This window comes from Schistosoma mansoni, assembly GCF_000237925.1.
Source record: "Schistosoma mansoni, WGS project CABG00000000 data, chromosome 3 unplaced supercontig 0077, strain Puerto Rico, whole genome shotgun sequence".
Classification (NCBI taxonomy): domain Eukaryota; kingdom Metazoa; phylum Platyhelminthes; class Trematoda; order Strigeidida; family Schistosomatidae; genus Schistosoma; species Schistosoma mansoni.
In genome coordinates this window covers 1,536,976-1,561,750 of record NW_017386007.1, presented here as the reverse complement: position 1 = coordinate 1,561,750, position 24,775 = coordinate 1,536,976, and the positions used below count along the sequence as shown (strand labels likewise).

General features: G+C 36.5%; 1 protein-coding gene across 1 annotated transcript in view; it reads right to left on the bottom strand.

The window, feature by feature from the left end:
• Smp_161670 (beige/beach protein-related) overlaps positions 1 to 24,775 on the bottom strand; it is a gene marked incomplete at both ends in the record, with an annotated part of 112,157 nt that overhangs the window by 54,624 nt on the left and 32,758 nt on the right. Inside the window, 9 exons of the mRNA XM_018791404.1 lie at positions 165 to 394; positions 6,455 to 6,839; positions 8,673 to 8,774; positions 11,397 to 11,522; positions 13,099 to 13,257; positions 15,466 to 15,739; positions 18,751 to 18,887; positions 20,182 to 20,343; positions 21,490 to 21,882. Of these exons, the coding sequence (XP_018645460.1) occupies positions 165 to 394; positions 6,455 to 6,839; positions 8,673 to 8,774; positions 11,397 to 11,522; positions 13,099 to 13,257; positions 15,466 to 15,739; positions 18,751 to 18,887; positions 20,182 to 20,343; positions 21,490 to 21,882 (1,968 nt within the window). The remainder of the gene's footprint in view (positions 1 to 164; positions 395 to 6,454; positions 6,840 to 8,672; positions 8,775 to 11,396; positions 11,523 to 13,098; positions 13,258 to 15,465; positions 15,740 to 18,750; positions 18,888 to 20,181; positions 20,344 to 21,489; positions 21,883 to 24,775) is intronic.

The window sequence follows — 24,775 nt, the reverse complement described above, 5'->3', positions numbered from 1 at the left end:
CCACACTGATATCAGCTGAAATGTATGAATGAATCTCGCGCCAAAATCTAAGACCTATTATCTTCAATCTGATTGGTTCATTCATAGATTATAGTCTTGCCCTATCTCCACAATCCCCATTTAGGTAGTCATATTATTATCATTACTAATATTCTCCAACTTACCAATAAGATCATTGGACAATTAGTAATAAAATCAATGATCTTCATTAAATCTTTAATTTGTGTCCGTGGTATTAATTTTACTTCAATTAATTTACAAATTTGTGCTCTTATTTGATTGGAAATCAATAATTTATATTGATCGATATTATTGATTATATCAGTAGTAGTTATTGTAGGAATATTGAATAGGTTATCAGTAGTATATGATGATAGATCACTTAACCATGAATCTAAATGACTAGAAAAGAATAAGATTAAAAGTTAAACGACGTAAGACATAATAATAAATCAATAATGGAAAAAATAGAAAGAAAGCTTGTTTGACTTTAGCAAGTTACGTCACCAATGGGCGAAGAAGAGATATCCGTCTATCAATTAAGGGACGAGTATACTGTGCAGCAGCTCGTTCTGTTCTACTTTACGGCTGCGAAACGTGGCCAGTAAGAGTAGAAGATTCTCGTAAGTTACTAGTATTTGACCACAGATGCCTTAGAAATATTGTTCGCATCTGCTGGGATCACCGAGTAGGTAATAGTGAGGTTAGACACAAGGTTTTAGAGAATGAAGGTAAATCAGTTGATGAGGTTGTAAATCTTCATCAACTGAGATGATTGGGTCACGTGTTACGCACGCCCTACCACCGACTAACATGATGCGTAGTGCTGACCAGTGTTGCAGACGAATGGAACAAAGTTAGGGGCGGCCAAATCAAAATATGACATCAGTGCTTGAATTCACTAACTTCTAGTCTGAGCCATGTTGGTAGTTGCAGACTACATGGTTGGGGTTCACGCGATTATCGTAACCAATGGTTGAAGACTCTGTAAGACATGACTCAGAATCGATCACAATGGCATAGGTGTATACACTCTTTATCTTCCCTTAAACTATGAGATTAAAATTGCTTCATATCTGTCTTTCTTACTGTACTATATTCTTATATACAACCTTTCTTTTATATATTACCACCACTAAATTAACTATTTCTATGAATTCGGTGTTCATCTTCTCATGCTAATGAGGTATGGTAACTTTGACCGATGCATAAATGTGCCTGGTCCTACACTTTAGCCGACTGACTGATTGACTGAGAAAGAAATCAACTTATTTTTCATACACTCAGTCCTATAAAAACTCACTTAGATTTTAAGATGAACGGGGTTCAATTGGTAAATCATTATAAAATAGAAAACGCACGATAGTTTCAGATTTTCAGCTAAGAACTCATCTTTAATGTACATCCATAACAATACAAAGTTTAATAATAAATTATAACTTATTAATGCATTTATATAAGTTCTTAATACACTTGAATTGGCCCAATCCTGAACAGTATCATAAAGTCGTAACATTGCAGCCTATGAAGCTAGATGATGCTCATTCAAATCCTACCGAGAATATCAGTTTCCTACAGATTCTAGGTACTCTGTAATGAATAAAATCTAGGTCAAGTATAATTTCGAGCTAACTACCTCACACTATTAAACATCTCACCCTAGTGTATACTTTCTTAACTCATTTGGACTAATGACCACATTCTAATCGATAGGATTTGGACGGCAATAACTGACTAAACAAAGCAATGATCATTGATCAAACGGTACAAATGACTAGTGAATTCATGGTATATAGATGAACGACACATCATAAAATACCCTACAAATTATTCGATCAGTTTACATGCATTCTCAACTTGTCCTGAGATGAATACACCATTCGTGAATACAATCAAACTACCATTTCAGTTACTGCATACAGGTTTAATAATGACCATTCCTCTGACTTGATAAAAACCATCTACAAATTTATAGCATATTTGAAATCTAAAATTATTGTTCAACATTAATCAGCTTTAAGATGACTAACATCATCCGATTAAGAACTATATAATATGATTAAAACACATACGGACCGGATAGCTCAGTAGTAACGTCTCTGACTGTGAAGCTGAGTAACACGGAATCGAACCCGTGTCAAGGAGCATCAGTTCCCTGAAGATTACAACAGGTACACCTTGCTGACGAGTACCAAGTAGCATGAAACCTAGCTCCAGGGTTTCCTGTTGACCACCTCCAATCACCATCTTATCCCAACATACTCCACGTCATGTCAAGTTGCCTAGATCACTGACCACATTGCAACTTGTTCGATAGCATTCGATCCACACTAAAGAAGGACTTGACACACATATGACATTTTATCACCATTCAGTGATCAATCAATCGTGTTTGCATCTCAGTCCTACAGGAGGTCAGTCGCGGCCTGGATAACTCAGTGGTAACGTCTCCGACTGTGAAGTTGAGTAACACGGGATCCAATCCATCAAGGTGCATCAGTTCCCTCAAGTGCCAAGTCGCACGAAACCCGAGTCCAGGGTTTCCTATTGATCACCTACAACCACCATCTTATCTCATCATAGTCCACACAATGTCAAGTCACCTAGACTACTGACCACATTGTAACTTGATCGATAGCATTCAATCTATACTAAAGAGAGACTTGACACACATATGACATTAATTATCACTCAGTGATCAATCAATTGTAAGTACATCTCAGTCCTACAGGAGTTCGATTGCGACCCGAAGAGTTCAATGGTAACATCTCCAACTGTGAAGCTGGATAACACAGGATTGAACCCGTATCAAGGAGCATCAGTTCCCTGAATATTACAACAGGTATACCTTGCTAACGAGTACCCAGCAGCACGAAACCTAGCTATACGATTTTATCAATTAAGATTATAATATAAACATAATATCACCAAAAAAGAGAACTATTCATTTACTTATGATATTGTATAAGTAATCCTAATAATGAATCCATTGATGATAATTGCTTTAATAATACATGATTATTACTATAATGAATCATTTGATTTAACTTTTGTAAATGTAATAATATACTAATGGAATTAGATTTTAACCATATATCCCAATCATACATTAATTGACATATAAGTAGTATATGTTGATGATTATTATGATTACATAATGATTGATTAGTAGGATTATTAAACCAATTATGTAATAGATTCATATGAAATATTGATTGTTTGTTACTAGGTAATTGATAAATAAGAATATAAAATAGATCATGAATTGTTGTTACCACATAAGAATCAAAACGTAAAGGATGAAGCTGTAAAATGGAAACAAAAAAGAGAACAATATTTAGAAGGGATAATGTGGAGATTTCAGTATTTTCATAGTTGAAAACATGAGTCAATTGAAGTTAGACAACCATGGAAAACCTGGAAACACTGGATGGTCATATTGTCCTATTGTGGGATTCCTCAGCATTAACACCGTCGGATATCGACTCAGTGATCTAGTGGTTAAGTGTTCTGGTGAGAGACTGGTAGTATAGTGAACAATACACGACTGGGGACAATCGAATGTATTTGAGCATAAATTAAAGACTATCTCATTAAATTCTAATACATTACAATAACAAACAATTGTCTCAATCTTTACTGTTCCTTCTGTAAATATCAGTTCATCTTCTCTTATTCCACTGTTCATGCATTTTCATACCGATCGCGCTTCATTCCTGAACGTTCCTTATCGATCTTCTGCCAAAATACATTCTATGTCTAACCATCACCATACACTACTTATATGGATATAAGTAGACAACACTACAAGTCAGTCAAAAAAATAGTTACTATGGTAATTCAATTATGTTATTACCAAGTGACGGGTTATATAATCATTTAATCGATTCACTATTCATGACTTACTTTTTTTAAAAGATATAAAAGTGGTAACATAAAATCAGGACATAAAACTTGGGCACGATTCTCTGGTTTTAATAATATTAAATTACGTACAATTAAAAGTAGATTAGCTATACTACTATTACCCAATGTCATATCTATAAAGCAAAACAAAAAAACAGAAAATACTCTATTGTATACAAATGGATTCAGTTTTATCATTGAATTAAGTGTCTATATCAAAAGTTCCAGAGATATAGTTGAGTTCGTTTTTTGAAATTATGAACTTACTTACTTACACCTGTTACTCCCCAATGGAGCATAAACCCGCTGATCAGCCTTCCTTCACACACTCTGTCCTGATACTTCCCTTCTAAATCTATCCAACTTCTGTTCATTTTTCTCATATCTGTCTCCATTTCTCGGTGTAATGTGTTCTTTAGTCTTACGCTTTTCTTTTGACCTTGGAGATTCCATGTGGGAGCTTGTCTTGTGATGTAGTTGGCTGATTTCCTCAATGTGTGTCCTATCCACTTCCAGCGTTTCTTCCCGATTTCTTCCTCCATTGGAATGTGGTTTGTTCTTTTCCACAGTAACTTGTTGCTGATAGTGTCTGGTCAACGGATCCGAAGTATCTTGAGTAGACAACTGTTAATAAACACATGTATCTTCTGGATGATGGCTTTCATAGTTCTCCACGTCTCCACCACATACAGTAGAACTGTCTTGACATTTGTATTGAAAATTCTGACTTTGGTGTTGGTTGACAACTGTTTTGAGTTCCACATGTTCTTCAATTATAGATATGTTCCTCTTGCTTCGCCGATCCATGTCTTCACATCTGTATCAGATCCAACGTGTTCATCGATGATGCCGCCCAGATATGTAAAGGTTTTCACATTCTCATCATTGAAAATCTGAAAGAACTGGATAGTTGTTACATTCTAGTATGGAACTAAATGGATTGATTGAAACCAGACATTATTATTATTATTATTTGATACCTACTCAGTAGTCTAGAGGTTAAGTGTTCGCGTATGAGACTGAAGTTACTGAGTTCGATTACCTTTGATGTGGGGTGGTGGCATAGATACTCTCTGATAAGGATCATCTAATGCTTCCAGGTTTTCAATGGTGGTTCAACATTGACCAATTCAAGATTTCAATGGGTATCGAACATTCAACCCTTAGATTTAATCACAGTAATGTTTCAAGACTATTCATGTACTGAATTGTAACGGTAGTAATAACCGAGTGAATATCAAAAGTTTATTTGAATTGGTTAGTTCTTAGATAGAATTATTTTTCAAGTTATCTAGTCATCTTGTAATAATAACTATCGATACAAGTTATCATGTTATTATAAGTAAAGATGGATAGTGGCTAGTAGTGGAAACCAGGAAGCGCGTTTCGTCCTATATGGGGGTCTTCAGCTGGGTGTGTCTGCATCTCAGATTTGATGTTCATTTTGAGACTCAAACCCAGTACCGTTCGCTTCAAACACCATCACGTTATCTACTAAGCTACTGAGTTCTGATAGCCACTTGCTTGTGCAATGGGTGAAGTTTAAATCTACTTTGTACTGTTTACTTGAATCCTCCCATTGATATTTAGGACTGTAATTGATCAGTCTGGATTCCCCTGCTAGCCAATATCCATCTTTCCTTATAATGCTTGTAAATTAAGGCAATATAGAGGAAATACATACAGTATGCACATATACCAACAAGAAACTGATATTCAACTGAATATTCAAGTAAATAATACCAAGTGAATTTATCGTGTTATTGCTTAGCAACAAACAGGCAAAATTGAAAAGATAACTTAGATCTTTCACATGGTGGAGAAGATTTGTAGCTCAGATGGGTGATTTTGATGAAGTTTTGTTCTCTGAGCTGGATGGTTTGGTCGTGGAGCTTTCATTGTCCTTCTGAACGACATCATCAACACAATCAAAACAAAGAAATAAACAATGAAAGGTTTAAAGTTAACAAGAACCAATCAACATCAAGGTGCACAGGAGAAGCTGTGAATCACATGTGGAGAAATTCAAACACTTCACTTCTATCCGAAATTTGTGCTGATGATGTTGTTCAGAAAGACGATGAAAGCTCCACGACCAAACTATCCAGCTTAAGGAAAAAAACTCCATCAAGATAACTTAGATCACTTAGAAGTATATCCATGTTATCTACATGAATTATATGAACATTCAAACAGTAAATGTTATACGTAAAATTACATCTTCATGGGAGTATCTATCGACTACTCAGAAGGTTTAGTAGTATTTTCATAGTTGAAAGCGTACGTCAATTGAAGCTAGACCATCGTGGAAAACCTGGAAGCACCGGACGACCGTTTCGTCCTATTATGGGACTCCTCAGCGGTGCACATCCACGATCCCGCACTCGTGAGATTTAAACCCAGGACCTACCAGTCTCGAACCAGAGCCCTTAGCCGATAGACCACTGAGCCGGCATCCAACTGTGGTAATGTCTAACTTCAATTGGTCCACGAAGTAGTAGTATGTAAATAGTTTCTAAAAACATATCATTCTAAACTTTAAACTTACTAGATGTAATTGTACCAGAAAAACTACTTCGTTCATCTTTCAATTTTGGTTTACTACTACTACTAGTAGTGTTAATTAATGAAAGGGATATAGAACGTGGACGAAATTCACTTGACTCATTGGATGTACTCTTGGAGATCATATCAAAAGGTTTGATATCAGTCATATTCGATATGGATAATGTTTTTGTCATTCCATTGCATACAATATTCATATCATGAATATAACGTCGTTGTGCAAAGATTAGTAGGTCAGTTAAACCTAAATCATCTTTTGATAAAAATGTGGGATCTATAGGATGATCATAATCAATCGTTGGAAAAGTACGAAGTAATTTCAGAATTGGTAAAAGTACACCCATACCACCAATTTGATTGATTGAATCCTTCAAAAGAATAGAAGAAATGAAAGAAAAGATTAGTTTACTAAGATATAGGTTAAAACAAAATGTAAATAGTCGAAAGCATAAGTCAATTGTAGCTGGTCCACCAAGTAAAACCTGGAAACACTGGACGGTCGTTTCATCCTATTGTGGGACTCCTCAGCAGTGCACATTAATGATCCCGCCTCACGCGATTCTAAACCCAGGACCTATTAGTCTCGCGCGCGAGCGCCTAACCACTAGACCACTGAACTTGTCAGTATCCAACGGTGTTAATATCTAACTTCAACCAATCCACTCAATTGAACAACCATTCACTAATGTCTTCAGTGATTTGATATCTCTCAACAGACCTGGTTGAACTCTACTGGTCCCACAATAGTACGAAACAGCCGTCCAGTGCTTCCATGTTTTCCGTGATGGTCTAGTTTCAATTGATTCATAATTTCAACTATATACAATTACTGAAATCTCCACAAAACCCCCTTCTTTTAAAAGAAAAAGATAAACCACTTTCTAGATAAGTGGCTCATGATGAATTAGAATGAAATCTTAGTTTATACGAATTACAACTTTCTGTTTTATCCGAAAAAGTTCAAGTTAGAGGTAACTTCTGGGAACTATTTATAGACTATTATTATCTATTCTTATTGTACAACTATTAAGTAACTAGATTATATATACTTATATCCCCCATATCATGAGCCAACATTTAACTCACCAACTACTGTTATACGATTTACTATTCTTCATTTATTCCTAATTTGTTAGTTACAGTCTATTATACTCACAACCACTTTTGCCTTGATCTTGTAGAATGATTATTTTACGTTTCATGGCGTGATAAGATCTGGTCTGCTTGTATATAAACCACGTATATCTAAAATATATGATTCATATAATGAGGGCTGATATTTGTGTTCTAAACTGGACGGGCAGGATGGCTGAGAAGCGGCTAGATATATCGATGACCAATGAGGAATCAGAGTTGACTCAAGATTGTTAGTGCTGATTAACACATCATCGGTTTAACACTGGTTAAAGATCATATAAGTCAGTGTTCTAATTTGATGATTTAGTCACATGATATTGGACGAAGCTTAACACATAACAGTTCCTTTATATTGATTACTGTATTGCAGACATCCAGAGCTTTCTATTAAAAAACAATGAACAAATGATAGATCAAAACTATTCATAAGAATTTCTATCCAAATCTGAAGCTTTATTTCATCAATTGAAGTCTAATATAGATATCGACATTCATGTTAAAAGAACTTTATAATGTCCATAGCTGAGATTAGTACACAGTACACACAGTATGCACATATGACAATTAGAAACTGACCGGTTGCAGTCCTGAAACACCAATGAAAATATTCAAACAAACAATACTAAGTGAACTTAAACTTCACTCTATCGCACAAGCAACTGGCTATCAGGACACAGTAGCTGAGTGGATAACGTGATAGCGTTTGAAGCCAACGGAACTTGATTCGAGTCCCAAAGTGAACATCAACTCTGAGATGCAGGTACATTCAGCTGACAAGTCCCAAATAGGACGAAGTGTCGCGCGTCAAACTGGATTCCACTGCTAGCCACTATCCATCTTTGCTTACAATGCTTGTGAATTAAGCCTATATCGAGGCAATATGCACAGTATGTACATATGCCAATTAGAGACTGACCAGTTGCAATCTTAAACATCAACAGGGAAGATTCAACCAATCAATACTAAATGAAATTGAACATTGAACTGTAGCGACACAAAGAAAAAAAACACAAATGACCTTGAAAAAAAGGCGCTCAATTTCAAAAACAAACAAAACAACTTACACTCATTAAAACAGTTCCATATCTTTTTGGTCCTAATATAGTTGCTGGGAGACCACCATAATTTGTACATTTATTATAAATATGTTTAAACCATAAATATTTCTGATAAAATTGTTCATTAATCAATAAATATTGATTATTTTTTTTATTTTTTATTAATAATAATTGAATACATTCAAATGAATTAGGTAACCCAAGTAATTCACTATTTAATTCTATACAGATAGAATGATATAAATGTATTGCTTTAGCATGATAATGAAATATAAGTTTTGTTATACTACTTATATTCCCGAGATAATCATCAGGATTCATACTAATGTTATTAGTAGTAGTAGTAGTATTGGTAGTAGAAGTAGTAGTAGTATTAGTAGTAGTATTGTTTACATTATAATATTCATTATCCAATAGATATGTTAGATTACAAGGTCCTAGTAGAAAGAAAACAGTCATATATATATATATAATACATAAATTATGAATATAGTTATTATTATAAGCTGATATTCATTAAAGAAGTAATGGAACTATACAGAAGGGGTTTTGTAAAAGTCATGAGTCCATGGAAGCTAGATAACCATAGAAAACCTGGAAGCACTGAATGGCTGTTTTTGTCCTATCATGAGACTCCTCAGCAGTGCGAAGTTACGATCTCGCCTAAAGAGATTCCAACCCAGCACCTATCAGTCTCACACGCGAGCGCTTAACCATCAGACCAATGATCTGGCCGGTATCCAATGATGTTAATGTCTAACATCAACCGATCGATGAAGTCGAGAAACCATAAAGTATGGATATAGTTATTATTATGAGCTGGTATTCATTAAAGAAATAATTGAAATGATAAAGAACTATACAGTTGTTTTGTCTTCAAACTGCATCATGAGGCAATCCTTAATATGGAATACGGAAGGGGAGTAGGAAGGAGAAAGGTCGAAAAAGACATTACGCCGGGAAATGAATGTTAACTGGAATGAACTGGAAAGGATTGCCCAGGACAGGGTTGGATGGAGAATGCTGGTGTGCGGCCTATGCTCCTCCATGAGGATTAACAGGCGTAAGTAAGTAAGTGTGTTGTTTTGTCTTTGATTTCACCTCACAACTTGAATATGATCAATCAATTACGTGTTCCTTTTTACAAATAGTGAATATTCTTTGTTAAAAATTATCATTTGTTAACAAGTAAATAGATTACGATTGATTGATCACTAAGTGGTGATCAATGTCGTATATGTCAAAACTGGCGGCCTGCTTAAACATTAGGACCTCCTGGACCCGGGTTTCGTGCTCCTTGGCACTTTTCAGCAAGGTCTACCTGTTGTGTCGAATTTTATTGATCAAGTTACAATGTAGTCACTAGTCTAGGTGACTTGACACTGCGTAGACTATGCTGAGATGAGATGGTGTTTGGAGGTGATCAACAAGAAACCTTGAACCCGGGTTTTGTGCGACTTGACACTTGAGATGTACTTACAATTGATTGATCACTGAGTGGTGATCAATGTCATGTGTGTCAAGTCCTTCTTTAGTGCAGATCGAATTCTATCGACCAAGTTGAAATATGGCCACTAGTCTAGGTGACTTGACATTGCGTGCACTATGTTGAGATAAGATGGTATTTGGAGGTAGTCAATATGTCCTTCTTAGAAAGCATCAGTTCCATCAAGATTACAGGTACATCTTAGTCACGAGTGCCAAGTAGTATGAAACCTAGGTTCAGGGTTTCCAGTTGACTACCTCCAACCACCATGTTAAGTAACTAGTTTCAATTTGTCATTCCTGGAATTCAGATGGATATTATCGATGGTCTACTATAATCATCATATAGCATTGTGAATTAAATGAAATTCAAAAAACGGAACAATCTGATTGAGACCTAAATGTATTCAATTCGATTATTGAGGCTTAATCCCATGACATTGAAAATGATAGCTCCTTAAAGTAAAATATAATGAACCCAACTTATTAAACGAAACATAGGAATTATCTCAATTAGCGCTCCGTTAAGCTTCAAGACTGAATACAACTAAGTGTTCAAAAAAAGAAAAAACTTTCCCCTGAGTTTCCACTTTTCAAGCCGTTGTCCAAAAAATGACAATCGTAAACGAAATACGAATCAGCCCTAAGATACAGATCTATTCAGTTGACAAGTGACAAATAAGACTTAATGTACGTCCTAAATTCCAGTCAACTCCGCCTGTACCTCCTCCAAGGGCTACTGCCGGTCTCAAGCCCGAGTAAAGGAGGAAGTTTGGGTATGGGGGTTAGCGACCCCATCCCGTAGAAAATCAACTCACTGAAAAAAACGCTAACCAGAAAAATTATTCAAAAATTCCAGATCTAGCCAATATTCCATCTATTGCAACTAAATATGTTACATAATGGCTATATGGGGACAGAATACACACAAAATTATAAAAAACTAATCAATATTTAGTTACCAAGTGATGTAATTGTTTGCCAAATACCATCAGATAATGCTTCATTAAACATAGAACAAGAAATTAATTTCCCTTGAAAAGAATTGATTTTTCCCCATACTAAATGTTCATTTCCTAGATCTACTTTATGTATTATACCAATTTCAAGTTGTCGAGAGAAAAGATCAAAACCATTTTTTAGATTTCCCTGAAATGGTGGTGATGATGATGATGATGATGATGATGATGATGAAATCGATGAGACAGAAACAGTTCCTCTAGTGATGTAACCACGTCTACCAACAGGTTGTTGTTTAGTTATAACAGCATTACGTCGACCAGTTCTAGAATTTAAATTACATAATAGTTTAGTATAAACAATTTGATCAACCCAATTTGGACATCCACCAATATGTAGAATAAAAACAGTCTGTTTTGGAAGGAAAAAGGGAGAGAAAAGAAAGATTACAGAAAAAGCTTTTCAATAGTTTGTTAAAATTCGACTAAAAAAAATGAACAGTAACTAGCACACAAGTAAAGAAAAGTCAGAAGGAGTTTTGTGGAGATTTCATTATACTCATGATTTCAACTATGAAAATAAAGAAAAGTCAATAAAAATAAGCGTACCATTTACAAGCTATTTTAGTGTATAAAACTATTCTGAACAATATAATGGTCAAACAACGGATCAAATTTTTCATAGAAGCTTATCTTTATTGAAGCCATTACTTACTTACTTAAGCCTGTTACCCCTGGTGGAGGAGTGGTAAACAGTGAATATTCTTTGTTAAAAGTTATTATCTGTTAACAAGTAACTAGTTTAAAATTGATTGATCACTAAGTGGTGATCAATGTTATGAATGTAAAAAACTGGCGGCCTGTTTAAACATCTGCACTACCTGTTCCTGTCATCTGGATATTTCAACAAGTTATCTAATTTTATTTGTTTGATTACAGTTCTACTGAATGGAGCAGAAATCCGCAGAACTACGGAAGCCATCATTCAGAAGATACAGGTGTTGATTAATAGTTATCCACGCAAAGTACTTCGGATCCGTTCACCAGACACTATCAGCAACAACCTATTGTGGGAGAGAACAAACCAGATTCCAGTGGAGGAAGAAATCAGGAAGAAGCGTTGGAAGTGGATAGGACACACACTTAGGTAGAACCTGACTTTTTAGTATATGATATCTAAACCTATTCTTTGTTCACTTGTGATTGTATTTTATTCTGATCTTTCCTGGTTGTCCGAGGGAAACATCTAACTGCCATCACACAGTCGGCAGTACGACTACGCCCTTAAACCAAAACCTTGCTACTGTTAGTCTTAACGATCTCCAAAAAAATTATCTGACATGATAGGACACAATGGGATGAATTATTCAGATAATATAATTCGACTTGATTATTACGATATCCGAGTCTGGTCACCATGTTAAGGTAACTGTGATGAAGAGGAACCTGATAAAAGCGTTTTCACAAAATGACACCTGTGATAAAAAAACGATTATTATCAGATGGGGTTTTGTGGAGATTTAGTATTTTCATAGTTGAAAGTGTGAGTCAATTGAAGCTAGACGACCAGGGAAAACCTGGAACCACTGGACAACCGCTTTGCCGTATTGTGGCACTCCTCAGTAGTGCGCATCCACGATCCCGCCTCACGAGATTCGAACTCAGGACCTACCAGTCTCGCGCCAGAGCATCTAACTGGTAGACCACTGAGCCGGCATCCGATGGTGTTTATGTCTAACTTCAACCAATCCACGAAGTTGAGCAAACGTTCACCAATTGTCTTCAGTGAGTTGATATCGTCCAGTGATTCCAGGTTTTCTCTGGTGGTCTAGCTTCAATCTGCTCACGCTTTCAACTATGAGAATAAACAAATGAGTTCTAAAAAGCATAAAATTTGGGTTACAAACATTTTAAAATTTTCTCCCACACCTATCTCACACTTGATCAACAGAACCTTCTAAGTGAAACAAATTGAAACAAACACTTACTCCATTTATTTGTGGATGAGGAAAATCTCCAGAGTAACAAAGATTACCATCTATAAATACTTTGAGTATGGCTCTGGTGACTAAAAGACGACGGGAATGACAGAAGACAACTGCAACAGAATGCCATTCATATGGTGTTAATTTATTTGGTCCACATGTCTACAATTAGGATATTCAAAAATATATGAAATTGAATATTAGTATTGTAAAATCATGTGTCTGATATAAGATGTTGACTCGCTAATATAGTAGTTTAGGTCCGTGATATGTCCAAGATATCACCGCGGCTCCTGACCGTTACTGCTGCCTCGATTTGGTGGTCAGGCTTGCCAATCGAAATGAATCAATCGAGCTATACTGCCTGGAACAATCGTCCCTAAAGATCCTACTATACCAGACAGGTCGATTGAAGAGTGATAAGACTAAAAGCAGCAAACTCGAGGTCTGAGGGCGAAGTCGTACTGTAAAGTGTTTCCTCTAGACAACCAGCATAACAGCAATGCTGTCTTCCCACAAGAAAGGGTGAGGTTTGAAAAGGTCGACCCTAAAAATGTACACCTCAACTTATCCCACGGATATCCGTCTCAGGCGGTAAGGTCTCAATAATTATGGAGCTAACACGAAAATTACTCACAGAAAGGTCGCGTGTAACCAACCACAAGCAGTTGTCCCTCAGGCATTGCGGTCGCGCTCTCAGATCACTAAGAGCACCTCTAACCCAATTTTGTTTTCAGGTACCTGTATAAGAACCCTTCTACGGTATGGGCAACCGGGAAGTGAAAACCTCCATCATAATTCGGACAGCACTCAAGATCATTGTATTCAAAATCATCGTGTTTAGTCTAAACTAGTCTAAACCTTCTGTATTTGCCTCAGTGATATGCAAAGAAATATCGAACTAATAATTCGAATAAGGCATAACTAAAGTGCTGATTGCTAATTCTGAACTCAAAAGCATGATATCAAGAAGAGCTAACGTATAGCTGGACCTATAGGGAACTTAGCTGTCAGCCCAGTATCAGTAGTACGGCTTAGTGTACGTATAATTGATCAAGTCCAGATACTGTTGGGGATGTTAAATCCCCAGAACTCACTTGATAAATAACTTATTTTTGTAATTTTATTTTGAAAATTTGAATTTCTTTGTTTTCGCGCCAAAAGCGCCCCTCTTACCTTCGAGTCATATTTCCCACTTGGAAATATCTTAAACGCTATTGGTCCGTTGTATCCTTTAATGTGCTATTTTGTAATGCTTCCCAAGGACAATTTTATGCTGTATATATACATTTGATTTCTTCCTATTGTGATTGTTTGTGCTTTTGGCTGCTTACAGAATATATCTTCCCCACTTTCAACTTGAACTTCTCACCCTAGTTAGTTGGGTCTGAGGCGCTTCAGAATAGCTAGCTTATTAGTCTCTAGTCACAAGTCTGTTCCATTCACTGACTAAATGGATTCGAAAGTTACGTCACCTATGGCGAAGAAGAGATATCCGTCTATCAATTAAGGGACGAGTATACTGCGCAGCAGTTTGCTCTGTTCTACTTTACGGCTGTGAAACATGTCCATTAAGAGTAGAAGATACTCTTAAGTTACTAGTATTTGACCAAAGATGCCTTAGAAATATTGCTCGCATCTGTTGGGATCACCGGGTAAGTAATAGTGAGGTTCGACGCAGAGTATTAGGAAATGATGGTAAATCAGTTGATAAGGTGATGTTTCTTCATCGACTGAGATGGTTACCCCACGTGTTACATAGGCTTGAACACCGATTACCACGACACACTATGCTGACTAGTGTAGGGGATGGTTGGAAGAGAGTTAGGGGCGGCCAATTCAAAACATGGCATCAGTGCTTGAATTCACTAACTTCTAGTCTGAGCCATGTTTGTAGATGCAGACTACCTGGTTGGGGTCCGCGTGACTATCTTAACCAATGGTTGGAGACTCTGGGTGACATGGCTCAGAATCGATCACAATGGCATAGGTGTATACACTCTTTATCTTCCCTTAAACTGTGAGATTAAAATTGCTTCATAACGTTCTTCCTTCCTATACTATATCCTTATATACAACCTATCTTTTATATACTACCACCACTAAATTAACTATTTCTATGAATCCGGTGTTCATCGTGTTGTGCTAACGAGGTTTGGTAACTTGGACCGATGCATATATGTGTACCTAGTCCTACGTTGTAGCTGACTGACTGACTGGATTCGAAACCACTTTAGACATAACCGATACACAAAATTAATCGATCAAATGAGAATCAAGATTCAAATTAATGATTTATCATATACTAATGATAAATGATCATAAGAAATGACAAATCAAAGTAATACACAAAAAATGAAAAGGACTTACAACAACATAATTGAAACTTTCTTGTGTTGCTACGGCAACAATTAAATAACCATATTTTGTTAAGAATATCTCTAACCCATTACCATTTGTACATAATAATCTGAATAGACAGTAACGTTTTGGATCAATTGATTGAAATTTATCACTAAGTGAATTATTATTTATATCAATTGATTGATTATTGATTGATAACCAAAAATGTAAACTTAGATCAGTGGATAATGTATTGATTAAGTTAGATGAATTTTCAAAAGTCATACTCATATTTTGATCACTATGGGTTATAATATAAGAAGATAATATTGATTTAAGGTTAATAATGGATCTTTGATGATAGAACAAAAGGTTAGATCTAATATGAGAATGGATCATTGTGTAATAAACTTATGATTTTACTTACTTACTTACGCCTGTGATTCCCAATGGAGCATAGGCCGCCGACTAACATTCTCCAGCCTTCTCTGTCCTGGGCCTTCCTTTCTAGTTCTATCCAATTTTTGTTCATTCTTCTCATGTCTGTCTTCATTTGGTCTTCCTCTTTTCCTTTGACCGTCAAGATTCCATGTGAGGGTTTGTCTTGTAACGCAGTTGAGTGCTTTTCCTAAATGTGGGTCCTATCCACTTCCAGCGGTTTTTCCTCTGACGTCACTCAAAGGTCGTCCATAAATTATAGTCTTACCCCATAGAATTATCTATGCACTATTGATGAGTCTTGATTTAGAATGACAAAGTTTTACTATCATTCTAGTATTGTTCATTCGTCCTTTAGTTGATTTCAGTTAGCTGTGATTAGAAATTTTTTCTAATTGAACTAAGTTTCTCAAAACATTCTATTGAATAAACAAACTTCTTTCTTACTGTATGTAATTACTTACTTGCTTACTTACGCCGGTTACCCCCAATGGAGCATAGGCCGACGACTAGCGTTCTTCAACTCACACTGTCCTGGGACTTCCTTTCTAGCTCTATCTAATTTCTGTTCATTCTTCTCATATCCGCTTCCATTTAGCGGCGTAATGTGTTCTTTGGTCTTCCTCTTTTCCTTCGGCCTTCAGGATCCCATGTGAGAGCTTGTCTTATGATGCAGTTGGATGATTACCTTAATGTGTATCCTATCCACTTCCAGCGCTTCTTCCTCATTTCTTCCTCCACTGGAATCTGGTTTGTTGTCTCCCACAGTAGCTCGTTGTTGATAGTGTCTGGCCAACGGATCCGAAGTATTTTGCATAGACAACTATTAATAAATACTTGTATCTTCTGGATGATGGTTTTCGTAGTTCTCCAGGTTTTCGCTCTTGATTGGTTCATACTATTACAAAAACAGTATGTTTATCACTGACTTACGTTCTGTAGCACGTTTTTTAAGATTACTGCAATCTCCACAAATACCTATTCTGATTATAATCATGTACTCACTAGTGACTAGCTTCAAGATGGATTTTTTGGAGTTCGAGTGAGAAACAATGACTAATGGAGTTCAATCTGTTTTAGGTGTGGAACAGTTATCCACCTAAGACAATAGATAAAAGGTTGGGCAATATCACGGATCGATTAAAGTTAGACATTAACATCGTTGGGAGCCAGCTCAGTGGTCTAGAGGTTAGACGTTTACACATGAGACTGAAGTTTTTGAGTTTGAGTCTCTTCAGTGCGGGATCGTAGACGCGCAGTGCTGAGGAGCCCCACACTAGGACGAAAATGTCGTCCAATGACTCAAGGTTTTCAATAGTGATCTAGCTTAGATTGATCCGTGAATTCAACGATTAAAATGCTTTTGTTACAATAATAAAAGATAATAAAGGAGTAAAATAAAATGAAGTGATATCAGAAACAATCATGGTTAAAATTATGAGGATATGAGACATAATTAAAGAGAGAGGGGAATCTTTTTAAACATGAAATATAATAAGCAAAGATGGATAGTGGCTAGCAGTGGAATTAAGGACGCGCGTCACTTCGTCCTATTTGGGACTCATCATCTGGATGTACCTGCATCTCAGAGTTGATGTTCACTCTGGGAATCGAATTCAGTACCTTTCGCTTCAAACGCCATCGCGTTATCCACTCGGCCACTGAGTCCTGATAACCACAGTATGCACATATGCCAATTAGAGACTGACCAGTTGCAGTCCTAAACATCAGTGGGAAGATTCAAACAATCAATATTAAGTGAATGAAATATAATAGTAGTATTACTAATAGCCTAGGGTCATGGTAAAGATAAGGATACGATGTACTTCTTTTGTACACACAGTTCTAGTTTCATCTCACGAATGGCAAGCGCTTCTGTTGTTTTAAGGATTTAGTTACTAAGAAATCTAGATAGATTTGGACGAATTGTATGTACCACCTTATAAATCGACCTGTGGATCAGTGGGATGATTAGAGTCGATTAGATGTTCAAGAATGGATCGGTGAGACTATAATTTATGGACGGTCTTTGAACGAATCTTTAATGACCTTGAGAAATGTTAGCCAATCAGTGAACAGTCAGCATAAAGTAAAAATATATTATACAAAACCAAATAATTGAAATGGATATACTTCTTTTATATGGTTAGAAAAAGGTTCAAAGGTTCCAAAATCCTAATGCATAAGGTAGAGGAACTCATCCATACGACTCCATAATAGTCGGTCTGTGGAACCATGATAAGGTCACAAAAACCCTCTCAACCTCGACCACATAGCTCCGATATTGTTTCTGTGTACTACGGATGTGTAAGTTTATCATTTTTATTAGAGATATGTCCCTACAATACTCATACCACTGAACAGCCGAAGCTTCAGTAACATCTGCGGTTATTGCAGCCAATGTTACCGGTGCTTTCATTATACAGTTTACGGCAAATATTATAATATGCCTTAGTTTCAATCTGGATCAAGCGTTAAAGGTTCCTATTCTAGCAAACGTCTCCCTTCAACATATATTACATCAAAGGACAACATCACGGTAGTCTGCACAAGGTCTACAAGTCATTTAATACTCGTAATTACAAATACAGGAACTTCTTAGTAGTCTCATTTGTTGTAGCCGCTTAATTGTCATGTCTTCTCTAAAGTCCGATCGTACATGAGCACCAGGCACTGAAATCGACGCTATGACCTTAAAATTCCTCAAACGTTTATGATTGATTCGTCCATAAATTATAGTCTAGCCGAATGAGTCTTCTAATTGCTTTCCTATGATTCTTGTAGAACCATTGTTTGGGAATATTGTATTAGCGGACGGGGAATAAAGAATTAACATCAAACATTCATGACATTTCATCATTATCTCTTACTTACTATTTTAAATCACTCAATTCCGGTCCAACTGGTAAAACAAGAAGACTATCTTGTGGTTGACTGAATTGAAACCAATAACCAGAACTTGGTAGCGGAGCTAAATTCAGCTGAATTTTTTGTGTAATTTTTACAAGTACCTAGAAAGTAGGGATTTTAAAAGAGTTGTGAAGTATAGTTAAATTATTAAACATGGTTAATAGTTATAAGCAATGATTAATGGTTGGCTAGCGGCGGAATCCAGGACGTGCCATCGTCCAACTTTGTTTATAATACTTGTGACTCAAAGTCAATATTGAGGCAATACACACAGTATGCACATTCGCCAGTAAGAGACTGATCAATTACAATCCTAAACAATAATAGGAAGATTCAAACAAACAATACTTAGTGAATTTAAACTTCATTCTATTGCACAAGGGAGTGCTTATCAGGATTCAGTAGCTAAATGAATAAAATAATGGAGTTTGAAGCGAAAGGTACTGGGTTCGAGTCCCAGGGTGAACATCAACTCTGAGATGCAGGTACATCCAGTTGACGAATCCCAAATAGGATGAAGGGACGCGTGTCCCGGATTTCACTGCTACCCACTATCCATCTTTACTTATAATACTTGTGAGTCAAAGTCAATATTGAGGCAATACGCACAGTATGCACATATACCAATGAGAGACTGATCAATTGCATTACCAAATGAATTTAAACTTCACGCCATTGCACAAACAAGTGATTATCAGGATTCGGTAGCTAAGTGAATAACATGATGGCGTTTGAAGCGAAAGGTACTGGGTTCGAGTCCCAGGGTGAACATCAACTCTGAGATGCAGGTACATCCAGCTGACGAATCCCAAATAGGACAAAACGCGCATCAAACTGGATTCTACTGCTAGCCACCTTTGCTTAGAATGCTTTTGAACTAAGGCAATACCGAGGCAATACGCACAGTATGCACATATGCCAATTAGAGACTAACCAGTTGCAGTCCTAACACATCGATGGGAAGATTCAAACAAACAATACTAAGTGAATTTAAACTTCAACCCATTGCACAAACAAGTGGCTATCAGGATTCAGTAGCTAAATGAATAAAATGATGGCGTCTGGAGAGAACGGTAATGAGTTCGTGTCCTAGGGTGAACATCAACTCCGGGATGCAGGTACATCCAGCTGAAGAGTCCCAAATAGGACGAAGTATCGCGCGTCCTGGATTCCACTGCTACCCACTATCCATCTTTGCTTATAAAGCTTGTGAATGAAGGCTATATCGAGGCAGCAATATGCACAGTATGCACATATGCCAATAAGTGACTGATCCATTGCAGTCCTAAACACCAATGGAAAGATTCAAACAAACAATACCAAGATTACTTTAACTTAGATTAAAACTTTCATCATTCACGGTAGAATAAACTTCATTCGGTAATATGAGCTCACTTGTAGTATTCTATTGCAATATAATCTAACAGATTCTGAACGAAGTATTCTTAAAAGACTTGCGAGATCTGGAGCAGACATTGAAAATTCTCCTAAACATTGAAGGATTTCCAAAAACATATTGAAGATTTTAAGTGTTTGGAAATATTGAGTTTTCACTTCCTAAAATGAAATTAGAAAATCATAGAATTATGTAATTGTAAAAGCTTTATTCAACTGAAATATTCCTGGAAGCACTAAATGGCTGTTTCGTCCTAGTATGGTACTCCTCAGAAGTGTGCATCCACGATCATGCACGCGTGATTCGAACCTATGACTTTCGGTTTCAGGCGCAAACGCTTAACCTTTAGAGCATTGAGCTGGAATCCTGCAGTTCTAGTGAGAATCTGTGATCAATGAGGCCCAATACGTGTCACGTGTGAGATAGTTATCCATCTCAGACAATGGATGAATGGTTGCGCAAGATCATGGATTGGTTGAAGTTAGACAATAACACCGTTATATGCCATCTTAGTGGTCTTGAGGTTAAGCGTTAACATACGAGACTGAAGGTCTTGAGTTCAAGTATACTTTGTGAGGGATCATTGATGCCTACTACTGAGGAATCCCATACTAGGACGAATTGGCCGTCTAATGCTTCCAGATTTTCAATGGTGACAATCTGGCTTAGATCAAATCGTGAATTCAACTGTTGAAATTATTACAATCTCCACTAATCCTCATCTTCACTAAGGTAAAATGTAATGTGTAATTTTGTACTCAACATAAATTTGTCCCAAGTCCTTCTATTGCATATTATTGTCGGTATGTAACGCCAGAATTTAGTATTATTATTGAAACCACCTTATAGCTTCTTTCATCATGAACGGTATGATTTATATCGATAAAAATTGGTATGAAGTTCAATTGATGTAATTCAGCAGATAGCTGGCAAAAATCATTTCAGGGAACTCGATTGATTTTACCGCATTTATCCGTATTTGAACACAATTCAAATCATAGATACCTAAAGGACCTTACTGACATAAAACCACCCAAAGCTGCCACACTTTGAATATTATAACAAGAACAGTTGTATGACAGTAGATCATAGATAAACTTAATGAACATGGAAATCTTTCTACTTTCTAGGCATTAATCAAGGTCAAATGCACATGTTATTTCTTTTAATCTAAACACTACTGAAGTATATTTACATCGTCTAACCATCACAGAAATCGTATCCGCATTAAATTTTGCATAACGTGTCAAACTACTAAAAAATAGTTTAAGTAGTTTAAAGCAAAAAGATAAATTATTTAAACTAACCTCATATTCATCCTTTTTTTGTTCCGTACACATTATACCAAGTTTATGTCTTAATAATTCACATAATTTAACAATATTTGGAATTATTCCATGCCGAATTACTCCAACCTGACAACAATTTGCTTTACTCATTTGTCCAATTGTATCATGATCCAATAAACAATCAATAATTACTTTCAATATTTGATTAATGATATGAAAAGTGTTTACATTGACTGACTTATATGAACATTCTGATAAATTCCATAAATGAAAGATCCAATTTAATAAAACAATCAAAATATCACCATGGATAATAATGCGTTTATATGACTTTGGAATATCTTCATTGCAAGGATTGTCTATCATGTGATTTAATTGTGGATCAATACAAATAGGTAATATTCCAAAAGCCTACAAAGAGATCATCACATTGTTTAGAAAAAGGGATGATAGATCTATTTTATTATTCATTTGTAAGTCTTCAACAATTCCTGGATACTTCATCCAGTTATTTAACAATTATAGTTGGAAGCTTCCAACAATTCCTGGTTACTTCGTTCACTTATCTAACAATTATAGTTATCTATGAGAACATACATCTTTGGGAATATACACACACCCACACACACACTTTCCATGACTTATTAAGAAACACAAGAAAAAAAGGATTGAATCTGATATGTGTTTGTCTAATATTCAACTAACACATCCCAATACTATTCATGGAAGTTTTATTAATTAACAATAATCAGTATTTAAAACTCTGCCTATAGCTCTTCTAGAGTTACTGTCGGTTCCAAGCTCGGGTAAAGGAGGAGGGTTGGGCATGGGATTAGCGGCCGCATCTCGTAGAAAAACTAACTTGCTAAAAAAAATGCTAACCAGGAAAGATTATTCAAACCATTTTAACTCTTCCCTGAGAGTTGAAAGAAGAATTATGACGCCTCATGGTGAAAGTCGAGATTTTTCGGAAGTCACGAGGCTGATGACACCCTTCTAACAATCTGAGTAACACTCTTTATAGGTACATGGAAACAGTTGTTTACGCATAATACTCAACATTAATTGGCCGGATACTATCAACAATAGCCTACCGTGAGAGAGAATAAACCAGCTTCCAGATGAAGAAGAAATTAGGAAAAGACGTTGGAAGTGGATCGGACATACATCGCAGAAATCATCAAACTGCATCACGAGGCAAGCTCTAATTTGAAGTCCTGAAGGGAAGCGGAAAGGAGGAAGGTCAAAGAACACATTACACCGGGAAATAGAAGCAGATATAAAGAGGATGAATAACAACTGGAATGAACTGGAAAGGATTGTCCAGGACAGGGTTAGATGGAGAATGCTGGTGTGTGGCGTATATTCCTCCACGAGGTGTAACAGGCGTAAGTATTTAAAAGATAAACGTATGAAGTCAAAACTTTTTTTCAACCATATGAAGATGGAGATTGATTATGAATATAGTGATATTGAGTGTTGTTAGAGGTATAACGGCAGTTTTCACTTCTCGGTTGCCCACACTATGGAAGGGTTCTTCTACAGGTACCTGAAAACGAAATTGGGCTAGAGGTGATATTAGTGAACCGCGATCGTGACCGTAATGCCCGAGGGACAACTGATTGATGTCGGTCACGCACGACCTTCTTGTAAGTAGCTCCGTACTTGTTCGGATCTAAGCCCTGGAGACGGAAATCCGTGGGATAAATTGAGATGTGCATTTTTATGGTCGACCTTTTCTAACCCCACTCTTCCTTGTGACGAAGCGGCATTGCTGTTATACTGGTTGCCTGGAGGAAACACTTTACTGCTGTCACACCTCTGTACAGTCAGCAGTACGACTTCGTCCTCCAACCTTGAGTTTGCTGGTATGAGCTTGAGGAACGATAGACAAGCCTGACCACCATGTCAAGGTAGCAGCAATGAAGAAATGACCGCAACAGATATTTCTCCATACATAAGAAAAAACTTAGTCATCAGAAAATCAAACACAGTCAACTGTGAAACGTATAAATAACAACTGAAGATTCTCCATTGTTTCAAGAATATTCTAATATAACTTAGAATGGATAGATGAGAAGTATGACAATACCACAACAACTTGCATCTATGATTCTAATATCAAAGAATTTCGATCTTTAACAACTGATATTTGATGTTTATCAATAGGTAACAATAGCGAAAACCATAGAGAACCATATTTCGGTGTTGAGTTCTACTCCAAATCTGGAAGTCAGTGTCAGAATGGAGATATATCCAGCCAACTAATTGAAAAAATAATAAAATCTGATTTCTTGAACTCTATAGTTACCTGCTTTTCAACTCGTGAACAAGGTAATATCAAAGGCCCATCATGCTAAATGTCAGAAATATGAGAACGCAAACTACTTTGGATATAAATAGCCAAACACGATGCTCCTCTCACAATTGATTGATCACTGGGTGGTGATCAATGTCATGCGTGTCAAGTCCTTCTTAGTGCTGATCGAATGCTATCGATCAAGTTTCAATGTGGCCATCAGTCTAGGTGGCTCGACACTGCGTGCACTATATTTATTGAGGTAAGATGGTGTTTGGAGGTGGTCAACAGAAAACCCTGGATCCGGGTTTCGTGCTACTTGGCACTGTAATCTTGAGGGAACTGATGCTCCCTGGAGGATTCGATCCCGTGTCACTCAGCTTCACATTCCTTTCTAAAGCATAGTTGAAAGAGATCATCAAAAAAATGTAGAAAAAAATGTAATTTTAGATATAATACTACTAACTGTAACTAAATATATCAGTCAGTCAGTTACAACGTAGGACCAGGCACATATATACATCGGTCCAAGTTGCCATACCTCGTTAGCACAACAAGATGAACATCGAATTCATAGAAGTAGTTAATTTAGTGGTGGTAATATATAAAAGAAAGATTATATATAAGGATATAATACTGGAAAGAAGACAGTTATGAAGCAGTTTTACTCTCAAGGTTGAAGGAAAGGCAGAGAGTGTATACACCTATGCCATTGTGATCGATTCTGAGCCATGTAACCCAGAGTCTCCAACCATTGGTTACGATAGTCATGCGGACTACAACCAAGTAGTCTGCATCTATAAACATGGCTCAGACTAGAGGTTAGTGACTTCAAGGACTAATGTCACATTTTGGTTTGACCGCCCCTAACTCTCTTCCAACCATCCCCAACACTAGTCAGCATGAAGCAATTTCAATCTCATATTATAAGGGAAGATAAAGAGTGTATAAACTGTTTTAAATACTACAATAATTAAGTCAGGTTAAGCTAATGTACCTATTAGA